Below are 27,088 nucleotides of genomic sequence, written 5' to 3' on the forward strand. Positions count from 1 at the left end.
AGGTGTGCGAGGTAAGAGCAGGCAGTGGGAGAGAGAGAGCGAAGGAGGTGGGAGAGGATGGGATCGAGAGGACAGGTAAAGGGTGGAGAGGAAAAAATAATGGAGCGAACTTCTTCACCTGATGTAGGGCAGAAGGAGCAGCAGAGTTGGTTGTTGGAGGGAGGTGGAGCGATGACGGTGGCGGGAGAAGGGGAGATTTTCAGCCTGATGGCCTCAATTTTGGAAGAGAAAAAGGTGGTGAAGTCAGAAGCAGAGAGGGAAGGTGGGACAGAAGGGGGAGGGAGAGAAAAGGGAGTTAAAGGTGGCAAAGAGGCGGCAGGGATTGGAGGACTGAGAAGAAACGAGGGACTTAAAGAAGGATTGTTTAGCGAGGGAGTGGGCAGAGCAGAAAGATGAGAGGATGAATTTAAAGTGAAGGAAGTCAGCCAGGGAATGAGATTTCCTCCAGAGACGTTCAGCAGTCCAAGTCCAGTCCAGGGAAGAACAATGGTGGTTTAAACTAGTTATTGATAGTCTTACGCCTAGTTAATGAAGAGTGACTCCTCATTTTAACTCCTTCCAAACTTTTATAAAAGGGCTTTCAGGCCTTCTGGCTTCCTGTTTTGTCCGGTGACAGGGAATAGATGCCAAGAAATAGGTGACCAATCATTTTTAATCCACACAGTATCCCATCTGGCTACATTTAAGAACCGGATAGGTCTATGAGTTGATGTAGTCCCAGAGTTGGATGAACAATTAATAAAGCATCCTCAGTCCATAAATAGATAAATAAATAAACTTAATCCTCATGGCAAATAAACATAACTTGACAGTTCACAGCTGCTTTTGGTTGACAGATAGGGTACATATACTTGTCAAACCCATGCTGTCACAGAGACATCAGGAAGAAACCCACACCTCTAGTACGTAATATTATAAATTATAGCATAACAAACTCCACCCAAAATAGTGCTATAAGCTTATATCAATATAAGTATGAGCATGGGCACTGAAGAGATTGGGCCTGCTGGCATATTAAAAAAAAAAAAAGAAAAAAAAAAGCTTTCTTTCTTTAGAATTATTTGTATCTATGAAAAGGCAATCATTTAGTTTAGGAATATTTGTGAAGGTAATGTATAAAATAAAAATGAATACATATTAGACAAATGGATCCAAAAACTATTTGTTTAAACTGGAGACATTCTAAACTTCTAACACTTCCCCTATGGAATGAAATGATAAATGAACACCTGGTTTATTGATAAATAGATCTGGAGGCACATTTTTGAAGATTTTGAGCCTGTTGTTGGATTCTGCGAAGTAACAACCTTAAACAGAGGTCCTCTTGTTGAGTAAATTCAATGCATATATTATTATCTCTCTTAATGTCATCTAATTTCTTATTACAAAAAGTTATACATAATTAAAACTTATATACAATTGTATATGCATATACTTATATACAATTTAATTATAATTTCAAAATATATATAATTATCTTAAAATATTACAGGATATTGTTATTGTCACGGGCACTAGGAGTCTTTGCCCAGGATATCACCAGATGATGGACTTACCAGAGTAATATAGCTGGTACTATGGTTCTCTGGTAGCAGGGTGACAACGGAACAGGAGAATCAGCAGATGGTGAGAGAATGCTCAAGGAAAGTCTATGACTAGCAGCAACTGGTAATGAGTAGATGTATGTACACGAGGAACCAAATGGACAAGAAAACGTGAGGAGAGTCAGTGGTCTGCGTATAGCAAGTTGTACCACTGCTATAGTGAGGAGGAATGTCCAGGAGTAGCAAGGAGGTAGTGAGAGTCAGCGGTCTGCGTATAAAAAATTGTACCGCTGTCTATAGTGAAGGAATGGATTCCAGGTGCAAGTAGGTAACGGGGTAGTCAGTGGTCTGCGTATAGCAAGTTGTACCACTGCTTATGTGAGAGGATACTTGAAACTGGTGTCACAGGGAAACAGGAGTCAGTGGTCTGCGTCAGTAAGTTGTACCACTGCTATATATATGTGAGGAGGGGCACGAGGAAATGAATGTAAAGCAGAGTATACACGGGGCACACAGAACTTGATCCCACGATGATATCCACAATACAACAATAACTGACAAGCGCTGCTTGAAGTATACAAAGTCACAATAGCTATCCAGGTAATAGAAAACAAAGTCAATGGTAACAATAGCTTCAGTGGGTAGGAGACTCCGGAGAAGAACACAACTCAGTCCAGATGGATATGCAATACAAAAGTAAAGTCAATGGAAAGTATGCATACCGCGGTTCAGGAGCGCAGGCTGTCAGAGAGACGTGCAGGGATACCTGAACGGCTGAAGGCCGGCAGGAGGAGAGACCACTGGAGGGTGGAAGCGGTAATCAGGTTGGTGCAGCGCACGGCAGGTAATCCAGAATCAACGAAGCAATACTCAGGAAGCAGTAGTAAGAGAAACTGGAAACATGATGAACACGGGAGAGTTGAGGCTGTCTGGTATCCAGCAGTAGTGGTGGAGGCAGCGGAGAGAAGGCACGCTGAACACGGGAGAGTAGAGGCGGTCTGGAACCCTGTAGTAGTAACGGAGGCAGCGGAGAGCTGACACGATAAACACAGAAGAGTTGAGACGATCTGGAACCCTGTAGTAGTAACGGAGGCAGCGGAGAGCAGACACGCTGAACACAGGAGAGTTGAGACGAACTGGAGTCCGGTAGTAGTAGCAGATAGGAATCAGGTGAGTGCAGGCACGATGAACACAGGAGAGTTGAAACGAACTGGAATCCGGTAGTAATAGCAGATAGGAATCAGCTGAGTGCAGGCACGATGAACACAGGAGAGTTGAAGTGGTCTGGAAACCACAATAGCAGTAAACAGGAATCAGCTGGAGCTGAATACACGAGTAAACACAGGAACACCTTCAGAGGCTCATGGGGAATGAGACTCCAAGATCAGGCAACCAGGTAATGATCACAGGTGGTTTAAATAGGGAGGGTTGCATGATCATCCAATCAATTAAAAGCAACAGGTACTGAAGGTTTGATAAGGGCTGCACATGCGCAGACCCTCAGGATGGCGGACGGCCACGGTTCCTGAACACACGGGAAATGGCACTCAAAGTCCGGTGAGTGACAGTTATTTACAGATTAATTCCACTAAAATTATGTTACTTTATTCTAGAGATGCTCACTGACCCCCGTGTTTTGGTTTTGTTTTTGGATCTGGATTACCTTCGTGTTTTGGTTTTGCAATACCGCCCTTGCGTGTTTTGGTTTTGTTTTGCTATTTTGATTAAAAATCAATGTTTTTGGGCCTAAAATAACCAAATTTAGTGCTCCACCTGTTTCTAGGATAAGTAATGTAATTGTAAAGCTAATAAATTATCCAAAAAACAGTTTCATTACTGGTAGGCCTTCATTAATTCTACACACAAACCAGTTTGTCTTCCTCTCCATCTATGAATATTGGCAATGCAGCCATCGTCTTTGGATGTATATTACACCCTACACTAATACTTAAATATGTAAAGAAATGGACAAAGGCAGTTTGGTTTCTGTCTCTCTAGGCCCCCCTCCAGTTGTTGTAAATACAAAAAAATCCAGCCGTTATAGACTGTGCAATATTAATATAAATGGACAAAGGCAGTTTGGTTTCTGTTTCTAAAGGCCCTACTTCATTTGTCGAAAATACAAAAAAATTAAGCCGTTATAGACTTTACAATATTAATTGAAATGGAGAAAGCCAGTTTGAATTCTGTCTCTCTAGGCCCCCCTCCACTTGTATAAAATACCAAAAAATTCAGCCGTTATAGACTGTACAATATTAATTGAAATGGAGAAAGCCAGTTTGGTTTCTGTCTCTCTAGGCCCCCCTCCACTTGTATAAAATACCAAAAAATTCAGCCGTTATAGACTGTACAATATTAATTGAAATGGAGAAAGCCAGTTTGGTTTCTGTCTCTCTAGGCCCCCCTCCACTTGTATAAAATACCAAAAAATTCAGCCGTTATAGACTGTACAATATCAAGAGAAATGGGCAAAGACAGTTTGGGGTCACTCTGTGTATGACACCCTACCCTTAAGGAGAAATTGCCCAAACAGCAGCCTTTTAAGACGGTACGTGATATGGAAATGCCCAAGCCCGTTTCCTCTTTGGGGGTAGATTGCACCCTACACTTACATAGATAGTTTTAAAAAGATGTTATCGTCATCATCTTCAGCTTCATCCTCACCCTCATCAGTGTGTACGTGATCATCACAGACTATCAATTCATCGCCGCTTGAATCCGCTATTAGAGAACAGTCAGTGCTTGGATGTCTTGGATGGTGAAGGCCTTCCTCTTGGAAGATGTAGTTCATTTTTATAAACATAATTTTCTCCACATTTTTGGGAAGTAACCTTCTATGGCGATCACTAAGTTCCCTGCTGTGCTGAACACTCGTTCAGAGTACACATTGGAGGGTGGGTAGCTTAAGTATTGCAAAACAAGTGTCACGGGCACTAGGAGTTTTACCCAGAATTCACCAGGTGTAGCTACACTTACCAGAAGTGTGGACCTCTGGGTAGTGTGGTGAATCAGTGGAACCATACAGTAGAATAATGGAAAGGAATGTCAATAGTATAAATGCTGAGTCTTGGCACCGTGGAACTGTGATGGTACAGCAGTTTAGTGAACAGGATAAATTGAGGAAAGAGTCCAAGTGCCTTAGCACGCAGGTAGCATATAGCAGGCCAGTACTTGATAACTGGATAACGTTAGGCAAAGACCAATCAAAAATATAGTAGAAGAGTCAGCGACTTGCAGCTACAATACAGAGGCACTTGTAGACTTTAGTCCAGCTAATAGGTACCATACAGAGTAGTTGCTATATCACAAGGAAACATGAATGGTCTACAGCTGGTAAGTTTCACCACGGATATGTAGAGAAGACTTGTCCAGCGCAGGTGTGTAACAGAATAGCGTGAGTGGTCTGCAATTGGCAAGTTGTACCACTGATGTGAAAGGAAGACTTGTCCAGGCGCAGGCATGGAACGGAGTAATGTGAGTGGTCTGCAATAGGCAAGTTTTACCACATCAAAAATTCTTCGGAAAGTTGAAATGGACATGGCACTATCCTCCAGCAGGGGGTCATTTCTTTCCCACAAAGGAGAGACCCATGCCAGAGCCTGTCCAGAAAACAGAGATATTAAATAGGCCACTTTAGAGCGATGAGTAGGGGAATTTTGAGGTTGGAGCTCAAAATGAATAGAGCACTGATTGAGAAAGCCCCTACAAGCTTTTGGATCTCTATCAAATTTTGAGGGAGTAGGCAAGTGTAGAGTAGAAGCAACAGACACCTGGGATGGCACTGGGAGAGAAGAAGACTCCGGGGGATTATTAGTAGAAGATTCATTTTGCACAGGATCTTTCCGAGACTAGAGACTGCAAATATTGAAATAATTGTTGCTGACGAGCATCTTGTTGTTCAACCCGAGTAACCAGGTACTGCAGCATATCCTTATCTGTTGGTTCCGATCCTGGGTCTGTCATGGCCTGTTCATACTGTAACAGGCACTAGGAGTTTTACCCAGAATTCACCAGGTGTAGCTACACTTACCAGAAGTGCGAACCTCTGGGTAGTGTGGTGAATCAGTGGAACCATACAGTAGACACCGTGGAACTGTGATGGTACAGCAGTTTAGTGAACAGGATAAAATGAGGAAAGAGTCCAAGTGCCTTAGCACGCAGGTAGCATATAGCAGGCCAGTACTTGATAACTGGATAACGTTAGGCAAAGACCAAATCAACAATATAGAAGAGTCAGCGACTTGCAGCTACAATACAGAGGCACTTGTAGACTTTAGTCCAGCTAATAGGTACCATACAGAGTAGTAGCTATATCACAAGGAAACATGAATGGTCTACAGCTGGTAAGTTTCACCACGGATATGTAGAGAAGACTTGTCCAGCGCAGGTGTGTAACAGAATAGCGTGAGTGGTCTGTGTGAAGATACCGGGTTTATCTGGCCCAGTGCTACCCAGTACCTTCTAGGATTCGTATGGTCACTCAGGCAAAATGCAGTTATAAAAATACAACAGTATATTTATTGTCATACAAACAACACTAGAATATTATGTACACACAGTAAATAAATGCCAGACAGATTTACCACATCATCTGTCCCTTACCCCAATAACTTAAGGAGATATAGTCACCTGCTGTCCAGACTTCATGACCCATGGATCCCTCTCAGCTGCATATATAGACCCGAGTTAGAAAACGACAATTCAAAACTCCATCTTGCACCTTCCTGAATCAAATCCAAGCATGAACACCCCTCCCCCCTGGAGTTGTTCCTTATATATCACAGGTCTAATTTCCACAGTCTTTCCCCTCCCTGGGCAAACCCCTGCGTCTATTTTACTTAACCATTGGTCAGTGCTGGACTGGGGGGGGGGGGGGTGTGGACAGGGGAGTGAAGATGAGCTGTCCTTTCAGAGAACCTCCCCTGTTAGATGGCCTGTCTGGACTAGCCTGGTGAGAACAATGGACACTAATTAGTTTTCCTACTCAGGCACATGGCAACCTGATCCCTACCCATAATCCCCCTGGCTTCACTTTAAAGACAATGAATAGCAGCCTTACTTCAAGTTATCAATCTTTAATAAACAATATACATATGTACACTGAACTACAATGTCCCCTTAGCCACATGTTATTGGACAATGCAGTTGTAGTCTGGTGAGCTGGGGAACAAACAGCATGGGCTATAAAAAGTACTATAATCCACATTATGTGAGAAATGAGACATGCTCACAGGGTTGTCAAACTCATTTCGTCACAGTCTGCAATAGGCAAGTTGTACCACTGATGTGTAGAGAAGACTTGTCCAGGTGCAGACGTGGAAAGGAGTAACGTGAGTGGTCTGCAATAGGCAAGTTGTACCACTGATGTGAAGGGAAGACTTTTCCAGGAGCAGGCGTGGAACGGAGTAACGTGAGTGGTCTGCAATAGGCAAGTTGTACCACTGATGTGAAGGGAAGACTTGTCCAGGTGCAGGCATGTAACGGAGCAACGTGAGTGGTCTGCAATAGGCAAGTTGTACCACTGATGTGAAGGGAAGACTTGTCCAGGTGCAGGCGTGGAACGGAGCAACGTGAGTGGTGTGCAATAGGCAAGTTGTACCACTGATGTGAAGGGAAGACTTGTCCAGGTGCAGGCATGTAACGGAGCAACGTGAGTGGTCTGCAATAGGCAAGTTGTACCACTGATGTGAAGAGAAGACTTGTCCAGAAGCAGGCAGGTAACGGAGGTAGCGAGAGTAGTCTGCAGCGGGTAAGTTCTACTACCGATGTGGAGAGGAGACTTGTCCAGAAGCAGGCAGGTAACGGAGGTAGCGAGAGTAGTCTGCAGCGGGTAAGTTCTACTACCGATGTGGAGAGAAGACTTGTCCAGAGCAAACGGATAACACGAGCAGAAACAGGAAACACCTCAGAGTCTCAAGGAATGAGAACCAAGAACAGGCAACGGTAATAGGGCAACAGGTGCCTTGAGTACTGAGAGGTGATTAATTAACCAATGAGACTAGAGGCGAGGTATTAACAGTTCAGGGTTTCTGCACATGCGCAATCTTAGTCAAGATGGCGGACGGCCGCGGCTCAGGAGAGGCGCCGGCAGGAGCGAGAGAGACCCATGTCCCAACCTAGAGGCACTAACAGTCCGGTGAGTGACAGCAAGTTTGTACATGGGTTTCCAAATGGCCTGCATTTCTTCCCAGTAAGGAAAGGGACTGTCTGACATTTCCATATCAATTACCTCTTGAAAGTAATCCTCCACCATTGTTTGCATGTTAATACTCATAATGGATGGAGTTATGGTCAAGGTCACACATTTTTTGGAAAAATCCTTCAAACCAGCCCAGATGTTAAACTGTTCTGCTCTGCCCTCTGCGTCCTCCCTGCTTTTTTTGGGAAAATTCAATTTTTTATGAGCAGCAGCAGCTTGAGAAACTGAAGGAGGACATGTTGTCAAGCCAAGGCCCAGTTCAGCAGACAACTTGCTGAGCAATAGCTCCTTCCAAAAGTTCACATCTCGTTCATTTTGAAGCAAAGACTCAATGTAGGTCTTAAACCTTGGATCAAGCACAGTGGCCAAAACATACTGATCCGAGCTCAAGATCTTAATAACTCGAGGATCATTGTGAATTAAGTACTTGATCGACAAGGCCAACATACTTTGTGAAATTGCTTGCTTTCATCTCCTCCTTAGTTTCTCAAGCTGCTTTTCCAATAGTTTAATTAAAGGAATGACTTGGCTCAAACTAGCAGAATCTGCACTCACTTCACACGTCAAAACTTCAAATGGTTTCAGCACCTTGCACAGCACTGAAAGGATTCCCCACTGTGCAAGACTGAAATACATGCCCCCTCCTTTCCCTATGTCATGGCTTGTGCAATACGCTTGGACGGCTTTGCGTTGTTCCTCCATCCTCTGCAGCATGTAAAGGGTGGAATTCCACCTAATTACCACCTCCTGCTTAAGTTGGTGACAGGGCAAGTTAAACTGCTCTTGGAGCTGCTGCAATCTCCTATATGCTGTGGCCGAATGCCTGAAATGGCCTGAAATCCTACGGGCCACCGAAAGCATCTCCTGCACCTCACGGTTATTTCGTAGAAAGCTCTGCACCACCAAGTTGATGGTGTGAGCAAAACAGGGAATGTGCTGGAAATCACCCAGCTGTAAAGCTCGCACTATATTGTTGGCGTTATCAGAAATGACATATCCTGGGGAGAGTCCAAGTGGTATTAGCCATGTATCAATCACATCTCTTAGTTTGCGTAACAAATTGTCAGCTGTATGCCTGTTAGTGAAGCCGGTGATACAAAGAGTGGCCTGCCTGTGACAAATGTTATGTAGTGGTGTACATGCTGCTGCTGTTACTGCTGGTGAAGGACCAACCCAGTGGACTGTCACAGTCATATAGTCTTTGGTTTGACCACTTCCACTTGTCCACATATCTGTGGTTAAGTGGACAGTGGGCAGAATGGCATTTTTCAGCGCAATCTCTACATTTGTACACACTTTTTGATATAGTTGTGGAATAGCTTTACGGGAAATATGTTGTTGCGATGGAATTCTGTAACGCGGATACAAAACCTCAATTAACTGTGAAAAACCATCTGTGTTTATTGTGGATATTGGACGCAGATCTAACACTAACATGGCGTCTGTGACTCGCTTGGCGACTGGGTGACTGCTGTCATATTTGCTTCCCCTAGCAAATGATTGTTTCATAGTTAATTCTTGAAATGTAGAACTGCTCTTTTTCTTGGCCTTCCTCTGGGCTGACGATTCACCACCAGCAGCAGCAACAGCAACAGCAGCAGTGGGACTAACGCTTTCTTCAGAGGACTCAATAATAGTGCAGGAGTCATCCAGTCTTAATAATTGGGATGCAGGGCTAACTCCGAGCGCTACTGAGGATATTGATGAGGATGGTGTGGTGGGTGTATTTTGTAGTCGTCGGGATGTCGGTGAGCGGAGGGTCCTAACTGATGATGGAGTGCTTGTAATTTTTTTGGAAGAACTTTCAGCTTTTCCCAACACTTTGCCATGAACTCTCGCCAAATGGAGTAACATAGACGAGGTTCCAAGATGGTTAAGGTTCCTCCCTCGACTGACTGTGGCTTGACATACACTACAAATGGCTATACAGTTGTTGTCTGGATTAAGGTAGAAATAATTCCACACATAAGAAGTGGATTTTTTGGTTTTATGGCCAGGCATGACAATGGCCTTTTTCTTGTCACGTGCCAGAACTGCTGCCACTGGTGCAGGACTGACACAAACAACCTCATCCTCATCAACATCCTCATTAGCGCCCTCGTCACCTCCACAAATCTCCCCCTCATCCTCTTCTATTTCCAAAGTGGCATCCTCAATTTGTGTATCACCGGCTACACTCGGGCTGTTCAGGCACACATCAGCAGAACTGCAGAAAGGGTCCCTCTTTATGGGTACACTAACAGAATTTCTAACGATTAGACATCCCACTGTTGGATGGACTCTCCACAGGGATTGGTTTCATTTGTGATTCAGAGCAAACATTATCCTTTAATGCCTTACTGTTATCTTGCAACTCGGCTTTGACGCGTAACAGTAGTTGTGCACCACTTGTAGGCTCTGTAACATTTTTAGATCTGCCACTAATAGACAAAGGTGAAGGCCTCATTCTCTTTTTGCCACTGCGTGTATAGAATGGCATGTTGGCAAATTTTTTTTTATCGGCACTTAACTTTTCCTCAGTTACACTTCTTTTGCGCTTCAACACGGTAAAAAAGTTTTGTGTGTTTTTTTTTACTGCTTTCAAAAGACTGTGTAGTTTGACATAGCCTTTCCCAGATGACGTACTGGGAACACTACTATCAGGACTGGTGACAGAACCTGGTTGCTGATTCTGCTCATATGTGGACTGCTTAGATTCCATTATGAGCCCAACACACTTGTAATGCTACAAATTGTTTTAGATACTGCTGACAAATATGACTTTTGACAGCCACAAAAATTAATGCAAAAGAATAGGGGACACCCCAAAAGCACTTGGGAGTGCTAAAAATTATTTTTCAGACTGCTGACAAACTGGACTTTTGACAACCAGAAATATTAATGCAAAAGAATGGGGGACACCCCAAAGCAGTTGTAGTGCCAAATATTGAAAAAAAAAAAGACTCATCTATCCTCCTCTCTTCTCTATCGATTGTTATTACAATTGGAATCAGAATTGTATTGTCTGTCCCTGCTCTAATCAGCCTGTGACTACACCCTGCTCTCTCCCTCTGTCAAATGGTAATGGATTGCTGTGGAGGCAGGTATTTATAATTTTCAAGTATCGCGAGAACCGAGCCCCGAGATCCGACGACGTCACGATGATGTTCGGCCTCGATTTGGATTCCGAGCGTGCGGGATGCAACGAGCCTGCTCGGCTCGGTACTCAGATAGACAAAGTTCGGGTGGGTTCAGTTCTCGGGGAACCGAGCCCGCCCATCTCTACTTTATTCACACCCTTATGTTGGATACTAGAAATCCGGACACTTCAAATAGGACTTCTGCCAAAAATTGCTTGCTTAAAACACAGGACCACTACATCCTAAAACGTAAAATTCAAAAATCAGACAAAATATTACCTTTGCACAGCTGATAACCCTCCCACATTTTTGGACTATTCCAATGGGATCTAATATAGGTAAAGAAACAGAAGCTCTAGTTTAAGCTGTTGTGTCAACTTGCCGCTTAATGTGCGAGATTGTAGTGATGCTGTTGTCGGTTTTAAAACCATCAGATTTACCAAAGGCCTCTGAAAAACACTGCATTTCAAAGCACTACATTAGACAATGCTGATTGACATTGCCGATGAATGTGAAAGGATTTTTTACTCTAAAACTAATTGAAACCTATTTAAGGGATCACATGAAGCAGAGCACACTATAATCTGATGCTGTGAAGATACTGGGTATTCTGGCCCAATTCTATCCACTTCACTTGCTGTCCACCCACACGTGCCTTCCTAAGCCAAGGAAGCCTACCCAGTACCTTTTTGTCACGGCTAACGACTATTGTCATAAGCTTGTTAAACAGGTAGTAGAGGTCTTCACCTATAGCAGCCGCCTTTCCCGTAGAGCTTATTCTGCTCACAGATACTCAGATACCCCCAGGACTTATGCTCTGCTTATAGATATAACCGTAGCGCAGGCAAGGAGATGACGACAGGAGATAAACGAAGTCAGAAACAGGCCCGATGTCAAAGGGCACAAGCAGGCAGCGAGGTAATGTCCAGGCAAAAGGTGCTGGGGTAAATAATCAGCCACCTGAGGCTGTGTACAGATAATTAATTTAAACTGCATCTGCGCCCTGCTGTCTAGTGCCAGGACGCAGGGCTGTCGGCGAGAGCATCCTGGACGTTGCCATGGTGACGGCCGGAACCTAGAGATAAGTGATAAGTGATGTCCCGCTACTTGCTTTGACAGGCAGGACGCAAACAGGGGAGACGAGCCGCGGAACGCTGTGGCTCGTAACAATATTAAGGTTCTTATTAGCCAATCAGGCAAATGTTAGAAAAGTACAACAGTACATTAGTTGTAATAAAAACAACACTAGAATATTATGAATACACAGTAAATAAATGCCAGGCAGGTTTACAACATCATCTGTCCCTTACCCCACTAGCTTAAGGAGCTACAGCCACCTGGATGTCCTGACTTAAAGACCCATGGAGTTCTTCTCTTAACTGCAGCTGTAGTGCATTGCTATTGCTAGAGAACGAAAACTGAAAACCAGCTACACTGCACCTTCCATGAATCAATCCTCAGGATGAATATCTCCTTCCCCCAGGAGTGGCTCCTTATATCTAGGATCTAATTTCCACAGTGTTTTCCCCTCCCTTGGCAAACCCCTGGGTCTATCCTTCTTAACCATTGGTGGGAGCTGTATCAGGACATTGGAAGGGGAGTGGAGATGAGCTGTACTTCCACAGAAGGTCCCCTGCTGGGCTCTAGAAAAAATGTCTTAACTAGTCATGTTGGGAACAATGAATACTAATTGGCCTTCCCCCTCACCTGTATCCTGCATTCTGATCCTTGCCCATAACCCACCTGGCTTCACTTTAAGGACAAGCTTTCATGCAATACAAAGAAGATACAATAAACAATATACATATTTACAATTAGCTACAATGTCCTTTAATCCACATGTAATTAGACACTGCAGTGGTATTCTGTTGAACTGGGGAACAAAAGCAAGGGCTATGAAAAGTACATGCTATAATCCACATTTTGTGAGAAACGATGGACAGGCTGGTTAGGGTGATATTAATAACTTGTTTCATCACAGATGCTGATTACACTAGAGGGACCAGATCCAACAGACTTTGATTATGAAAAAGTTGCAGACAACTGGGCCTCTATGAAAAAGGGAAAAATGAATATATAAAATGTTAATCTGGAGTTCAAATCAATAAAAGGATTCAAACATTTTTCATTAATATTATAAGTTATTATGCTGCTCCCGCCCAACTACTTCTTAATGCCACCTGATTGACAAAATTATCTGGGTAGAAAATTGTAGCTCAAAATGCATGCTGTTTGAGCTATCCTGCCTGTCAAAATGTCTAAAAATAAATAAAATATAGAATACGTACATCTATTAAATTGGTGGGTTTACCAGACATTAAATCATTTGGCAATGGTAGGTAGTTCATTGGAAACATTCTGTGTATGAGGCTTTTTTTTATATTTTTGGATTATAGGCAGCACGGTGGCTCAGTGGTTAGCACTTCTGCCTCACAGTACTGAGGTCATGAGTGTCAGACGCCGTCCCTGCGCCTCCTCCTCGGGCAGGGACGGACGTCCGTCTTCTGAACGCCCCGTTGCTAAGCAATGGGGACGCGTCTTCCGGCGACGCGGTGCGCAGGCGCACCCGTCGCCATAGCAACGGGACGCGCTTTCCAGTTTCCTGTCGGCGGTCAGAACAGCTGACCGCCGATCCACTGCCCACCAATGAGGAGTTACTGCTTCCTATTTAAAGCCTGCTCTGACACCATTAGGGTGCCAGAGCAACTGGTTTGTCTAGTCTCCAGCATTTCAGTATAGTGTTCTTGTCTCCTGTGTTTGACCCGGCTTCCTGACCTCGCTTTCGGATTCTCCCTTTGTTCCATCCTGATATTCTGGTTTTGACCTCAGCCTGCTGACCATTCTCTGTCTCCTGATTCGGTACCTCATCTGCCCGGTTGGTTCCTGACTCTGCCTGTTTGACTACGTGTTTCTCTATATCTCGCAAGTAACTACCTGGGAGGGCCGCGACCTGCACGTCGTTGCCGCTAAGTCCAAACTTCCTTGCGGGGGTCCCTGGTGAACACCAGCGGCGTGTTAGACTCCGCGCCTCCTGGTGTAGTAGTGCCAATACTTGCAGGTACTAAGGTCACGTCTGTGACAGTTTGCTCTGGCCATGTCAACCGACTCAGCTAATGAGCCCTCTGCACGTGACCTTCTACTCCACTTGGCTCATAGGGTGGAGAAGCAAGAAGCGGAGCAGGCACAGTTACTTCACTGTATCCAAGGAGTCGCAACTCGTCTTGAGACCCTCCAGGTCTCCATGGCTTCTGCTCAAAACGTTCCCGTGACTACCGCGGCTGGCGCCGCCACCTCCTCCTCTCCTGCAGTGGTTTCCTCAACAACCCTGAGACTCTCTCCACCGGACAAGTTTGATGGCGAGCCTAAAAAATGCAGAGGATTCCTTAATCAGTGTCTTATCCATTTCGAGTGTAATCCTGCATCTTTTTCCTCTGAACGCATTAAGGTGGCATTTATTATGTCCTTATTATCCGGACAGGCCCTTGCTTGGGCCTCCCCCCTGTGGGAGCGAGATGACCCTATGCTGTCCAACGTCACCACCTTCATTGAAACCTTCCGCAAGGTTTTTGATGAGCCCGGACGCATCTCCTCGGCTGCCTCCAGTCTTCTTAACCTCCGCCAGGGATCCCTGACCGTCGAGCAGTATGCTATACAATTCCACACTCTGTCCTCTGAGCTCAGTTGGAATAATGAAGCTTTGGTAGCAACCTTTTGGCAAGGACTCTCAGACCGAGTTAAAGATGAGTTAACTTCCCGTGAGCTTCCCGCTGATTTGGATTCCCTGATTTCTTTATGCAATCGCATTGATCTACGTTTCCGTGAGCGTACTCAGGAACGTGCCACTTCCAGACGGTCCTCTACTCGCCTTGCTCCCATGTTTCAAAACCCGGTTCTTCATGAAGAACCGATGCAAATCGGCCGTTCCCGGCTGTCCGCCGAGGAACGTCAACGTCGCTTCAAGCAAAACCTATGTCTGTATTGTGGAGATCCTGGTCATACCATCTCATCTTGTACCAAGAGACCGGGAAACGCCCCCTCCTAATCGGTGGAAGGGAAGCCGATTTAGGAGTTGGAGTTATTACTCCCTACACCATTTCTAGCAATGACTGCCTCATGCCCATCTCCTTGCATACATCTGTCGGCCCCTTTGAGACCTTAGCCTTTGTGGATTCCGGCTCTGCCGGAAATTTCATCTCTGCCACTCTGGCATCGCAACTCCAATTAACTACTATCAAATTGCCTCAGCCGTTATTCCTCACCGCGGTAGATGGGAATCGGATCTCCAACGGGTCTGTTTCTCACACCTGCGCTCCTGTTCGGCTGACGGTAGGGGTGCTACATTCTGAAGTCATCGAGTTCCTGGTTCTTCCTCGTTCTGTCAACACCGTCATTCTAGGATTACCTTGGCTCAAGCTTCATTCACCCCAATTTGATTGGAATCGTGCGATGGTTACTTCTTGGGGCCCACAATGTTTTAAGTCCTGTCTGTCTGGTCTGAAACCTGGTCAGACCTCTCTACCTTGTCATCTGATATCTCCACACGTTGAATTACCACGTTCATATATTGCTTATCAAGATGTGTTCTGCAAAGCTGCAGCCGAGATCCTGCCCCCCCATCGGCCCTGGGATTGCTCCATCGAATTACTACCTGATAAACCTCTTCCAAAGGGCAGAATCTATCCCCTATCTCTCCCTGAGAACACTGCTATGACCACCTATATCTCAGAGAATCTTCAACGTGGCTTTATTAGGAAATCCTCCTCTCCCGCGGGCGCGGGATTTTTCTTCGTCAAGAAGAAAGACGGTTCCCTACGGCCGTGTATTGACTACCGGCGATTGAATGCCATCACCATAAAAAACAGATACCCGTTACCTCTCATCTCTGAGCTCTTTGATAGAATCGCTGGATCCAAGGTCTTTACTAAGCTAGACCTGCGGGGGGCGTATAACCTCATCCGTATACACTCAGGAGACGAGTGGAAGACTGCATTCTGTACTAAAGAAAGCCACTTCGAATACCTAGTCATGCCCTTCGGGTCGTGCAATGCCCCCGCTGTTTTCCAATCTTTTATTAATGAGATTTTCCAAGACCTTCTCTACATCTCTGTAGTAGCTTATCTGGATGACATCTTAATCTTTTCTTCAGACTTGGCCAGTCATCGTGATCATGTAAGAGAGGTCCTGTCTCGTCAACGAGCCAATAAGTTGTATTGTAAGCTTGAGAAATGTGTATTTGAGAAGCCACAGATTCCTTTCCTGGGCTACATCGTGTCAGGTTCCGGTCTACAGATGGATCCAGTCAAGCTATCTGCCATCCTCAAATGGCCTAGACCTATGGGTCTGAAAGCTACCCAGAGATTCATTGGCTTCGCCAACTATTACCAGCAGTTCATTCCACAGTTTTCTTCTATCATCACACCAATTACCGCTCTGACTAAGAAAACTGCTAATCCTCATGTTTGGTCCTCAGAGGCCATCGACGCCTTCGAAGCACTCAAGAAAGCCTTTTCTTCCGCCTCTGTGCTTGTTCAACCGGATCAAGATAAACCATTCCTGGTAGAAGTGGATGCCTCTGCATTAGGAGTCGGGGCAGTTCTTTCACAAGAAACCATTTCAGGGGGACTACTGCCATGTGGGTTCTTTTCTAGGAGGTTCACTTCCTCCGAATCTAACTACGGTATAGGGGATAGAGTTATTGGCGGTGAAGTCTGCGCTTGAAGAATGGCGTCATCTTCTAGAGGGGGCACGTCATCCAGTTATGGTATTCACCGACCACAAGAACCTCATCTATCTCCGGGATGCTCGGTGTCTCAATCCCCGGCAAGCCAGATGGTCCTCATTCTTTGCCCGCTTTAATCTCATTCTTACTTATCATGCTGGTTATCTCAATTCCAAAGCTGATGCCCTCTCCCGCTCTTTTGATGTCTCCGATTCTTCACCCACTACTGTACCTCCACCAGTGTTTGAACCCTCCTGTATTGTAGCCATCACCCGTACTCCTCCTGTGGGTTGTTCTTTCCTAGAACCACATCTACGCGTAAAGGCGTTACGCTGGGCTCATGCTGGTCATGCTGGTACTGAAAAGACTCTCTCGCTGTTATCACGACATTACTGGTGGCCAACTGCCCGTACGGATGTCCAAGAGTTTGTAGCCTCATGCTCTATTTGTGCCCAGAATAAAGTGCCTAGACAATCTCCCGCTGGATTGCTACAGCCTCTTCCGATTCCTGATCGTCCATGGTCCAGCATCTCAATGGATTTTATTACTGATTTGCCACCCAGTAGCGGCTTTGACACCATTTGGGTCACAGACCGGTTCTCTAAAATGGCTCATTTCGTTCCTCTAAAAGGCCTTCCATCTGCATCCAAATTGGCACAAGTCTTCATCAAAGAGATCTTTCGTCTCCACGGGTGTCCTCTGGAAATAATCTCTGACCGAGGCGTCCAGTTCGTGTCTCGCTTCTGGAGAGCCTTCTGCAAAGATATAGGTATTACTCTCAAGTTCTCCTCTGGATATCATCCCCAGACGAACGGCCAGACGGAGCGAGTAAACCAAGATCTAGAGGCATTCCTTCGCTGTTTCTTATCTCATAACCAGTCTAATTGGAGTCTTCTGCTACCTTGGGCCGAGTTCACACACAACAATCATGTCCATTGTTCTTCTGGGTTTTCTCCTTTCTTCACTGTGTATGGGACTCATTCTACCCTCCCCACGTTCTCTTCCACCTCCTCCACGGTTCCTGCCGCCCATGCCATGACTCAAGATATGGCTAAGTTATGGGTTACCACCAAAGAGAACCTTCTGAAATCTGGACGGCATTATAAATCTTCTGCTGATCATCATAGAAGAGTTGTGCCGGCTCTCCAAGTGGGGGACAAAGTGTGGCTGTCCACCAGGAATCTAAGATTACGGGTTCCTTCCATGAAACTTGCACCTCGTTTCATTGGACCTTTTCCAGTAACTCAAGTAATTAATCCAGTTACGGTTCGACTCCAACTCCCTCCACAGATGAAGATTCATAACACCTTCCATATTTCTCTCCTCAAACCGCTGGTCCTAAACAAATTTGTTCATACCTCTACTGTTCCTCAGGCTATTTCCACTACTATGGGCAATGAATATGAAATTAGCCAAGTTCTTGCTGAACGCAAAGTTCGAGGTCGTTTCCAATACCTAGTACACTGGAAAGGCTTCGGCCTAGAGGAGAGATCTTGGGTCTTTAAAGAAGATTTGCATGCCCCTAGACTACTGGCAGACTTCCTTAAACATCGTTCTGTACCTAGTGATTCCCCCAATTGTAAGGAGAGGGGTACTGTCAGACGCCGTCCCTGCGCCTCCTCCTCGGGCAGGGACGGACGTCCGTCTTCTGAACGCCCCGTTGCTAAGCAACGGGGACGCGTCTTCCAGGCGACGCAGTGCGCAGGCGCGCCCGTCGCCATAGCAACGGGACGCGCTTTCCAGTTTCCTGTCGGCGGTCAGAACAGCTGACCGCCGATCCACTGCCCACCAATGAGGAGTTACTGCTTCCTATTTAAAGCCTGCTCTGACACCATTAGGGTGCCAGAGCAACTGGTTTGTCTAGTCTCCAGCATTTCAGTATAGTGTTCTTATCTCCTGTGTTTGACCCGGCTTCCTGACCTCGCTTTCGGATTCTCCCTTTGTTCCATCCTGATATTCTGGTTTTGACCTCAGCCTGCTGACCATTCTCTGTCTCCTGATTCGGTACCTCATCTGCCCGGTTGGTTCCTGACTCTGCCTGTTTGACTACGTGTTTCTCTATATCTCGCAAGTAGCTACCTGGGAGGGCCGCGACCTGCACGTCGTTGCCGCTAAGTCCAAACTTCCTTGCGGGGGTCCCTGGTGAACACCAGCGGCGTGTTAGACTCCGCGCCTCCTGGTGTAGTAGTGCCAATACTTGCAGGTACTAAGGTCACGTCTGTGACAATGAGTTCAAATATCTGTGTGGAGATTGTGTGTTTGCGTGAGTTTCCTCCGGGTGCTCCAGTTTCTCTCACACTCATAAAACATTTTAGTAGGTCAATTGACTGCTGACAAAATTAACCCTAGTCTATGTGTGTTAAGGAATTTAGGCTCTAAGATCCAATGGGGCAGGGACTGATGTGAATGACAGAAATTTCTCTGTACAGCTCTGTGGAATTGATGGCACTAAATAAATAAATGGTGATGATGATGATTATGTCATATCAAGACAAGAAGATTCCATGTAAATATTTAGTTTAAACACTGCGCTACAGAAAATATTATGGCTATAAAATATTATAAATAATGGGGCTAACGTAATTGTATATTTCTATTATTAAAGGGGTAAATTTCTACATTTCTATTAATAAGCAGGCATACTTATATATTTCTAATATAAAGTGGCCACAGTTCTATTTTCATTAAAATATTATACATAATTATTTTGTTTTTCTCCTAAGGGGGCCAACACTTGTAGTGTCCGTTATTGTGGCACTAAAAGAGCAAGTATACACTGGTGCACCAGTGCATGCTGGGACTAGTAGTACCACATAAATAGCCACTATATTTTAACATTTTTATCCTGGTAGAAACCAGACAGTGGTATCAGGAGAGACCCAATACTACTTAGCATTGGGCCGAGCATCTCTAAGTGTGGGGGCCCGATTGTTTGGCCGACTCCCTAGCTAATGTAGGGTAAAACCTGATGACGGTGAAATAAAATGTAGTTACATACAGTCTTTATATTATTACCTGCCTTTAGTTGTAAAGCACTAGCCTATCAAGCTGCACATTGAGGGGATCATGCTACAAAAATAACATTTAATGAAATGATGCTGAAGGTTAAGATGCCTTTACAATATCTGCTTACTATTTTATGTAGGAGTTGCTATATGTTATATAATTTAACTTTTTTTTGTTAGAACAGACTCAGATTAAATAAAGAGCAAGCATATCACTGTACCTGGAACCCTGGTTGCTCCCAGAATAATGGGACAGAGCCTCTGATCTGAACAAAGGAGGAAACATCATCATCCACATATATAGTCTGTAAAGAAATGTTACATATGATCACACATTCATATTTTTCAGACATTTAATTACACTTTAGAATACTAATAAGATTGCACTTCTAATGGCTACAGATACGTTTTCTCCTTCCTTTTAAAAAGTATATCAATTGCATTGAATATGTTCTGAATCAACAGAATATTTAAAAAAAAAGAAATCATGTTTGCTATTTATTAAAAAAACATACATTTATTGTTATTTGTTTTATTGTCTTCTCCTTTCTTTCGTGCCTGCACTAGTTGCCAAAAGTTAGTGGCTGAAGTGTGTAAATTTGCAGGAGACATAGGGGTGTTACTAGCAGTCGCTGGACCCCATAGCAATTTTGTTGGTGATGATGCGTATCTACTTACCACTCCAAAGACCCCACACTGCTCTTTTGAGTTGAGTGAGGGCCTCTAGAGTGGATAGTCCACACACCACCAGTTACCAGCTCACGATCGAGAACCATAACAGCAAGATGGGCTTCCACGTCAATCGTTATGTTGCTGTGGAGACAGATTCTGCAGCAGTGTGTAATTTGGCTTTTGCCACCTTACAAAATGTTCCTTTTGGCTTTATGTGATTGTAGCCACCACAAATGTGAATATTTTTTGAAGTCAACTGCACATTAAAACCAACCCTCATTATATATAATGTTAACCATTAGTTCGATAAATGTGGACCCCTTAACCACCATATATCAATATAGACTACAAACAAGAGGGATTTGATCTACCAAATTGTGCCCCCCCTCCACCCAAGAAAAAAAAAATGACAGTATTATTATCCCTATACTAGTAATGTCATTCTTTATGCACTATGTCACTGAAAACTGATGTTCCAAGTCTGTCTACTGGCGAAACAGAGAGACTAAGGAAATTAGCAAGGATAATAATGAGAAAAAAGAGCATTTAAACTGTTAAACCTAGAAGAGACTGCACATTTCTTATGTAAATACAAGGCATGTATAAAATATGTAAAAGGAAATCAACAAATATTAAGCTTAAAAACTAAGTAGATATGCTAATAAGTCTATATTTTTTAAGTACAAAAAAGTAAGAAAAAAAACAGTCAATATTGGGCCATTACATGACAGCAAAAATAATTGTAGAAGATGAAAAAAAAAGGTGATCTTTAAAATATGTTTTTCCTTCTGTATTCACAAAGGATAAAATAATACCATGAAATATGTTGTGTAGCAATAACCTATACACACTATTACATTTTCATTGTCTAACACAGAAGCAGGTGCAGTTATGTGTAAATCATCATCATCATCAATATTCATATAGCGGCAGCAGATTCCGTAGCGCTTTACAATTGGGAACAAACATCAATAAGACAATACTGGGTAATACATACAGACAGAGAGGTAAGAGAACCCTGCTTGCAAGCTTACAATCTATGTAAATGATATTAAGACAGAAAAATCATTGGGAATAGATGGTATTGACCTATGTAAGTAAGTTAAATAATTGACAGACTGTTGTGTTTGCGGACCCAATAATAACTGGGCTAGTCACACAAAATTAGCAGAAAACAGTTGTTGTAACAGTCTTCACAAAGGGGTCAAATAAGAACTAGGGGCCTGATTCATTAAGGATCTTAACTTGAGAAACTTCTTATTTCAGTCTCCTGGACGAAACCATGTTACAATGCAAGGGGTGCAAATTAGTATTCTGTTTTGCACATAAGTTAAATACGAAATAAGACGTTTCCCAAGTTAAGATCCTTAATGAATCAGGCCCTAGGACATTATAAACCTTTGAGTCTGACTTGTAAAAAACACTGAAATATTCCGAGGGGTGCAATTCTGTCAGAGCCGGATTTAGACCTCATAGGGCCCTAGGCAAGATACTGGTTTGGGCACCCCCCCCCCCTGCCCGATCCTCCGTATGATGTCACTTCATTCCCTGCACGCCCAGTCCAAGCACACTGAGTCTGCGCAAGCTCTCACAGCTCCCTCCTACAAAAAAAATGTATTTTGCCAAATAAGTTGAAGTACAGAAGAGAAAAAAATATCCCCAACACATCACTTTTGCTCCTCCTTCACAATGTTTCCCCTTTAGTACACTGTACTCCCTTCATCATCACACTGTGCACCCTTCACCATTACACTGTGCCCTCCATATTTTTGCTCCCCTTGTTTATTTCACCTCACACTGCCTGTTCCACATTTCTGTCATCATGCCCCTCTGTGCCCTTAATGCCTGTTCCATATTTCTGTCATCATGCCCCTCTGTTCCATATTTGTCATCATGCCCCTTTTACATATCTGCCATCATGCCCCTTTTACATATTTGTCATCATGCCCCCTTTTGCCATTATGCCCCTCTATTTTTGTCATTATGCCCCTCTGCTGCATATTTTTGCCATTATGCTCCTCATGTCCCTCTATTTTTGTCATTATGCCCCTCTGCTCAATATTTTTGCCATTATGCCCCTCATGCCCCTCTATTTTTGTCATTATGCCCCTCATGCCCCTCTATTTTTGTCATTATGCCCCTCTATTTTTGTCATTATGCCCCTCTGCTGCATATTTTGGCCATTATGCCCCTCATGCCCCTCTGCTACATATTATTGCCATCATGCCCCCTCCCTTAATACCTGTTCCAAATTTCTCTGGCATGGCCCCTCCGTTAGTTAACTTACCTTCTTATTGGGCTTGTTTACTCGATGGCGCGCTGCCGCTGCTCCTCCTCTCTGTGCTCCTCGCCGACTTCTCACTGAAAATTACATCGGGAGTGACGTCATCACGCCCGACGTCATTTTCAGTAGGAGAGAAGGAGAGGAGACTGCCGGGTCCCGACGAGCGGTCAGCTGATTTTTTTTTTTCTTTGTCTTCTTCCTTTTCAGCGTTATGCCGGCGGACAGAGGGGGATGGCAGGCGGAGGGGAGCGCCCCTCTGCCTTGCCTACCCCGATCACCGTCGGCTCTGGCAGGGCCCTCTGGTTATCGCTGGGCCCTAGGCAGTTGCCTAGGGTGCCTAGCGGGAAATCCGGCCCTGAATTCTGTCATTATTAAAAATAATTTGTCAGTATGGTTTCACGTATGACTGGCCACCAGAAATTGTTGAGCTCCGTTCCAGCAAAACAGACAGACGCTGCCAGAGCGTACCACAAACCCTCAGACATCCCCACATGCCCATCAGACTGTTTGTTTACAATCTCTTACAAATCCTGAAATGAGAGATCAGTGATGCTCCTTCAGTGAGTGTGCAGAGGAAAAATGTGATTGTTTCCACGCCATGTTGCCAAAGTGGGCATGATTATTGTACTAGACAAAAACACAGGGCAATACTGTGTGCAACTACTGGTAGGTGCGTGCAGCTCTCCCTTTACGAGCAGACATACCTCCCAACTGGCCGTGCAGTCGAACCAAAGTCAACTGCATGGACAATTGGGAGCCTGTCCTGCTCTCTCCTACCTGTGCTTGCAGCTGTCACTACCTGTGGCTGCTGGTGTCTTAAGCTCAGTTGCTGCTTGTATAGATCCTAGAATGCTGGGGCCTCATTTTGAAAAAAAGACAGGTACATGAAATATAAAAAGCCCCGGTGTTAAATCAATAGCACCCACATTTAATAATTAGGCCTCCTTCCATGAAACCAGCCCCAACATTAAATTAATAGTAATCACATTTAATAAATAAAAATATTTCCCTGCAACCAGCCCTGACATTCATTTAATAGTATTCACATTTAATAAAAGAACATTTTTCCCCAACCAATCCCAACCTTAAATTAATAGCATACACATTTAATAAATAGACCTATTTCCCCACAGACAGTACCAACATTAAATTAATAGTATTCCCATTTAATCAATAAAATTATTACCCTCCTCCCAAACATTCCCGGCAATAAATAGCATTTACATTTAATAAATAGACTATTTCCCATAACCATTCCCAATATTAAATCAATAATTTAATAAATAGCCTTCCTTCTCCGCAAACTCATCCCAACATTAAATTGATAGCTCTCAGCATTAAATTAAAGGCCCCTTCACCCCACCTTAAATTAATAGGCCCTACTATTAAATTAAATATCCCCACCAGCACCCCACAATAATTTAATCCCACCCTCTCTCCACCTCCCCTTCCTTCACACTTAACTCTTCTTCCATCTATGCTGTGTTGGAGAGGCAGACTCTTCTGTCTGCCTCTCTTGCAGCATGCACACATGGATCGAGACATCTGTTATATAAAGCATGTCTCATTGTGAGTTAGGAGGACGTGAGCACACAAATGGGGGATGGGAGCAGGGCCGTCTTTCACATTGGGCACGATGGGCAGGTGCCCGGGGGCCCAGGGGGAAAGAGGGCCCTGGCAGGACTGCTGTAAAAAATCCTGTAAAGAAAAAAACCAAAACTTACCTTTTGCGGTCACCTGACTTTTGAGGCTCACTCCCTGGGCCTCTCCTCCGTGATGCGCTCGCAGTGAATGTCGGGCGTGATGACGTCATCACGCCCGACATTCACTGCGAGCACAGCATGGAGGAGCACAGCGGCGAAGTACCTGAAGAGGATTCAACGCATCGCGATTGAAAGGTAAGTTAAGATATATATATATATTAGATATAATCCTTTTTTTTTACTTATATATTTATATATAGGGGCCCCGGTGCACTGCTGTGCCCGGGGGCCCATACAGTTGTTAAGTTGGCCCTGGATGGGAGGGAGGAATGGATCATATGATCTGCAGCCACATGAAGTAAGGTGGCTGGTGCCAGGGAAGGGGCCAACCACCAGGAGCCATACAGTGTTGATTGGAGTATTTTTCAAAACTGGATCATTACAGTGCAACTGTAATGTGATATATTTGTATTTTGTAAAAGTGGTGGATACTGTTTACTGTTCCACATCACATTCTGGTATAAGATGGCAAAGAGGGCAGTGAAATGGCAGTAGAAATATAATGTAGATAAATGTAGGATAATACAAATAGACAGTGTTAATAACTTTGCTACTTACACATAACATGGAATACAGAAGAAAAAGGACTTAAAAACAAAGGTTTATTTATCATAGGGAAAAAACCGTATCTCCAGCAACAATGGGTGGTTTTGAGATAGAGCTTCTTCTTATCTATCAAAGTCTACCATTGTGCTATCACCGCTGGTAGTTCCCAAAACACCCCCACTTCTATTTAGTCCCGATGGCAATGAGATTCACTAGTATTCTCTGGCAAAAGCTTCATGTAACAAAGACAGCAACAGTACAGGTACCTCCTTCCTATAGCTATCTCAGTCGCAGCTTATTTCACACAGAAATCCTTAAATGGGCCGGACCAAATTATATGCACCATTAAAAAGTAGTTAGAAATAATTATATTTCAAAATGATTCTTCTTCACTTTGGAACTGAACTTGCCTGTGGTGAGCAGCAGTTGCATGCAATATAAAAATCAATCACTAAATGAGCTTGAATAGAGAAAAGGCTAATTTTCCAGTTGTATGTACTGCATTGATCACAGAGAAAAGAATAAAAGGCATAGAACAAGTCAGGCAAGACTACAGCCAAGAATGGACAATCTCAAGGCTACAACTCAATTTCTAGAGATCTTGATGTTCCTGTTTCCACAGTATATAATGTTATTAGGAAGTTTAAAGCCAATGGCACTGTAGCCAACCTCTATTGATTAGAGAAAGCATTATCAGTGTTTGCAGCACAAGATTGTTCGAATGGTGGAGAAAGCTCCTCAATTAATTGTCAAACAGATTCAATTGACCTTCATACACAAGGTATGACCGTTTCAGCTCGCACCATCCATTTAAAACTCATTGAATGGGGGTTATATGGTAGAATAACCAAGGGGATAAATGTATATTTGCTGAGAAAGAGACATAAGTAAGCCAGAATGGAGTTTTCCAAAACACACGTTAACGAGTCAAATTCCTTCTGAGAGAATGTCTTGTGGACAGATGAGACCAAATTAGAGCTTTTTGTAAAGCACATCATCCATATGTTTACAGAAAGTGAAAAGGAAAAGAACACCGTCTCTACAGTCAAACATGGAGTTCAGGATGGCATCAGCAATTTACCAGGTCATTTTAGAGTGCAATGTTGAACCCAGTGTCAGAAAGCTGGGTCCTCATCGATGGTCATCGGTCATCTAGCAGGCTCTACTCATTCTACAATGACCCTGAATACACTTCAAAAAGCACCCAGGAATGGTTCTAGCCAAGATGGTGGACTGCTCTGAATTGGCCATCAGTGAGTTCGGATCTAAATTACATATGTGCAGCAGAAGTCGGGAGAAGGCACCTTTCACAAGATAAACCGCCTATGCCACCCTGTCTGTTGTGTTACTGGGGAACAGTTGGGCTTGCTTTGCCACCGTACCCTTTTCTTTATCCCAATGCACACTCTAACAGCAGGAGGGTCTTTTGCTGCTGCTGCCACCACTAAACTCCTTTGCGGCGCCCAGATACGCGTCCTTCTGTGTAACTGTCGCTGCTAGTGTACACCCTTGCTGGTACACCTGGGCTAGTACCCCTGACCTCTTGCTTTCAGATCAGTATTGGTTCCCCCTGGCATATTACACTGGCCAGAGCTGCAGGTAGCGGGCAAAGCGTTGGTACTAGACTCTGGATCCAAACCTCACAACAGGCAGATAACGGAATAGATTGGTCTAATCTGTGATCACAGAAACTACAACAGGTGTGTAGGCGTCAAAGCAGGTTCCTTAAGCAGTGATGTTTATTAGCTCAGGAAGTCCTAAAAAGGACAGTTACATACACTAGTTTGAGGTACTAGTGATATCCAGAAAGACACAGGTGAAATAATACATTTCAGGGTAAAACAGGTCTCTTTTTATACAGTTCTGAAAAACCACTTCTAGGGACCCTGCAACCAAATCGCAGGGGAGCAGTTCCTGCCCTGCCGCTACATCTTTGAGCTCCAGTATGCAGCTTAGCCTCCTGTGATCCCCTGGAGGCGCTGCACCTCCTGGATCTATTTGAATCCAGAAGGCTCCTGTGTAAGTCCATCCGGCAGCAACTGAAGCTGGCTGCCAGGGGGTGAAGGATCCAGGGCTGCCCCTGCAGCCCCTGCTGGACCACCAGAGACAGGTAAGTGAATTTATTTATTTATACACAGACACAATTAGTTAACCCTTACGGTGCTGCACGCCGGTTAACTACCAGCACTGCAGCGCCTACACACGTATATTCACACTTAAAATACTTAAATATATAT

General features: G+C 44.2%; 1 protein-coding gene across 3 annotated transcripts in view; it reads right to left on the minus strand.

Annotated features, from left to right (window-relative positions):
* Window positions 1–27,088, minus strand: part of SYNJ2 (synaptojanin 2) — a 183,554-nt gene that overhangs the window by 92,747 nt on the left and 63,719 nt on the right. For all 3 annotated transcript variants that reach the window (XM_075203410.1, XM_075203409.1, XM_075203411.1), the window contains exon 5: window positions 19,808–19,891. In XM_075203410.1, the coding sequence (XP_075059511.1) occupies window positions 19,808–19,891 (84 nt within the window). The remainder of the gene's footprint in view (window positions 1–19,807; window positions 19,892–27,088) is intronic.

This window comes from Mixophyes fleayi, chromosome 3 (assembly GCF_038048845.1).
Source record: "Mixophyes fleayi isolate aMixFle1 chromosome 3, aMixFle1.hap1, whole genome shotgun sequence".
In the NCBI taxonomy this organism is placed as follows: domain Eukaryota; kingdom Metazoa; phylum Chordata; class Amphibia; order Anura; family Limnodynastidae; genus Mixophyes; species Mixophyes fleayi.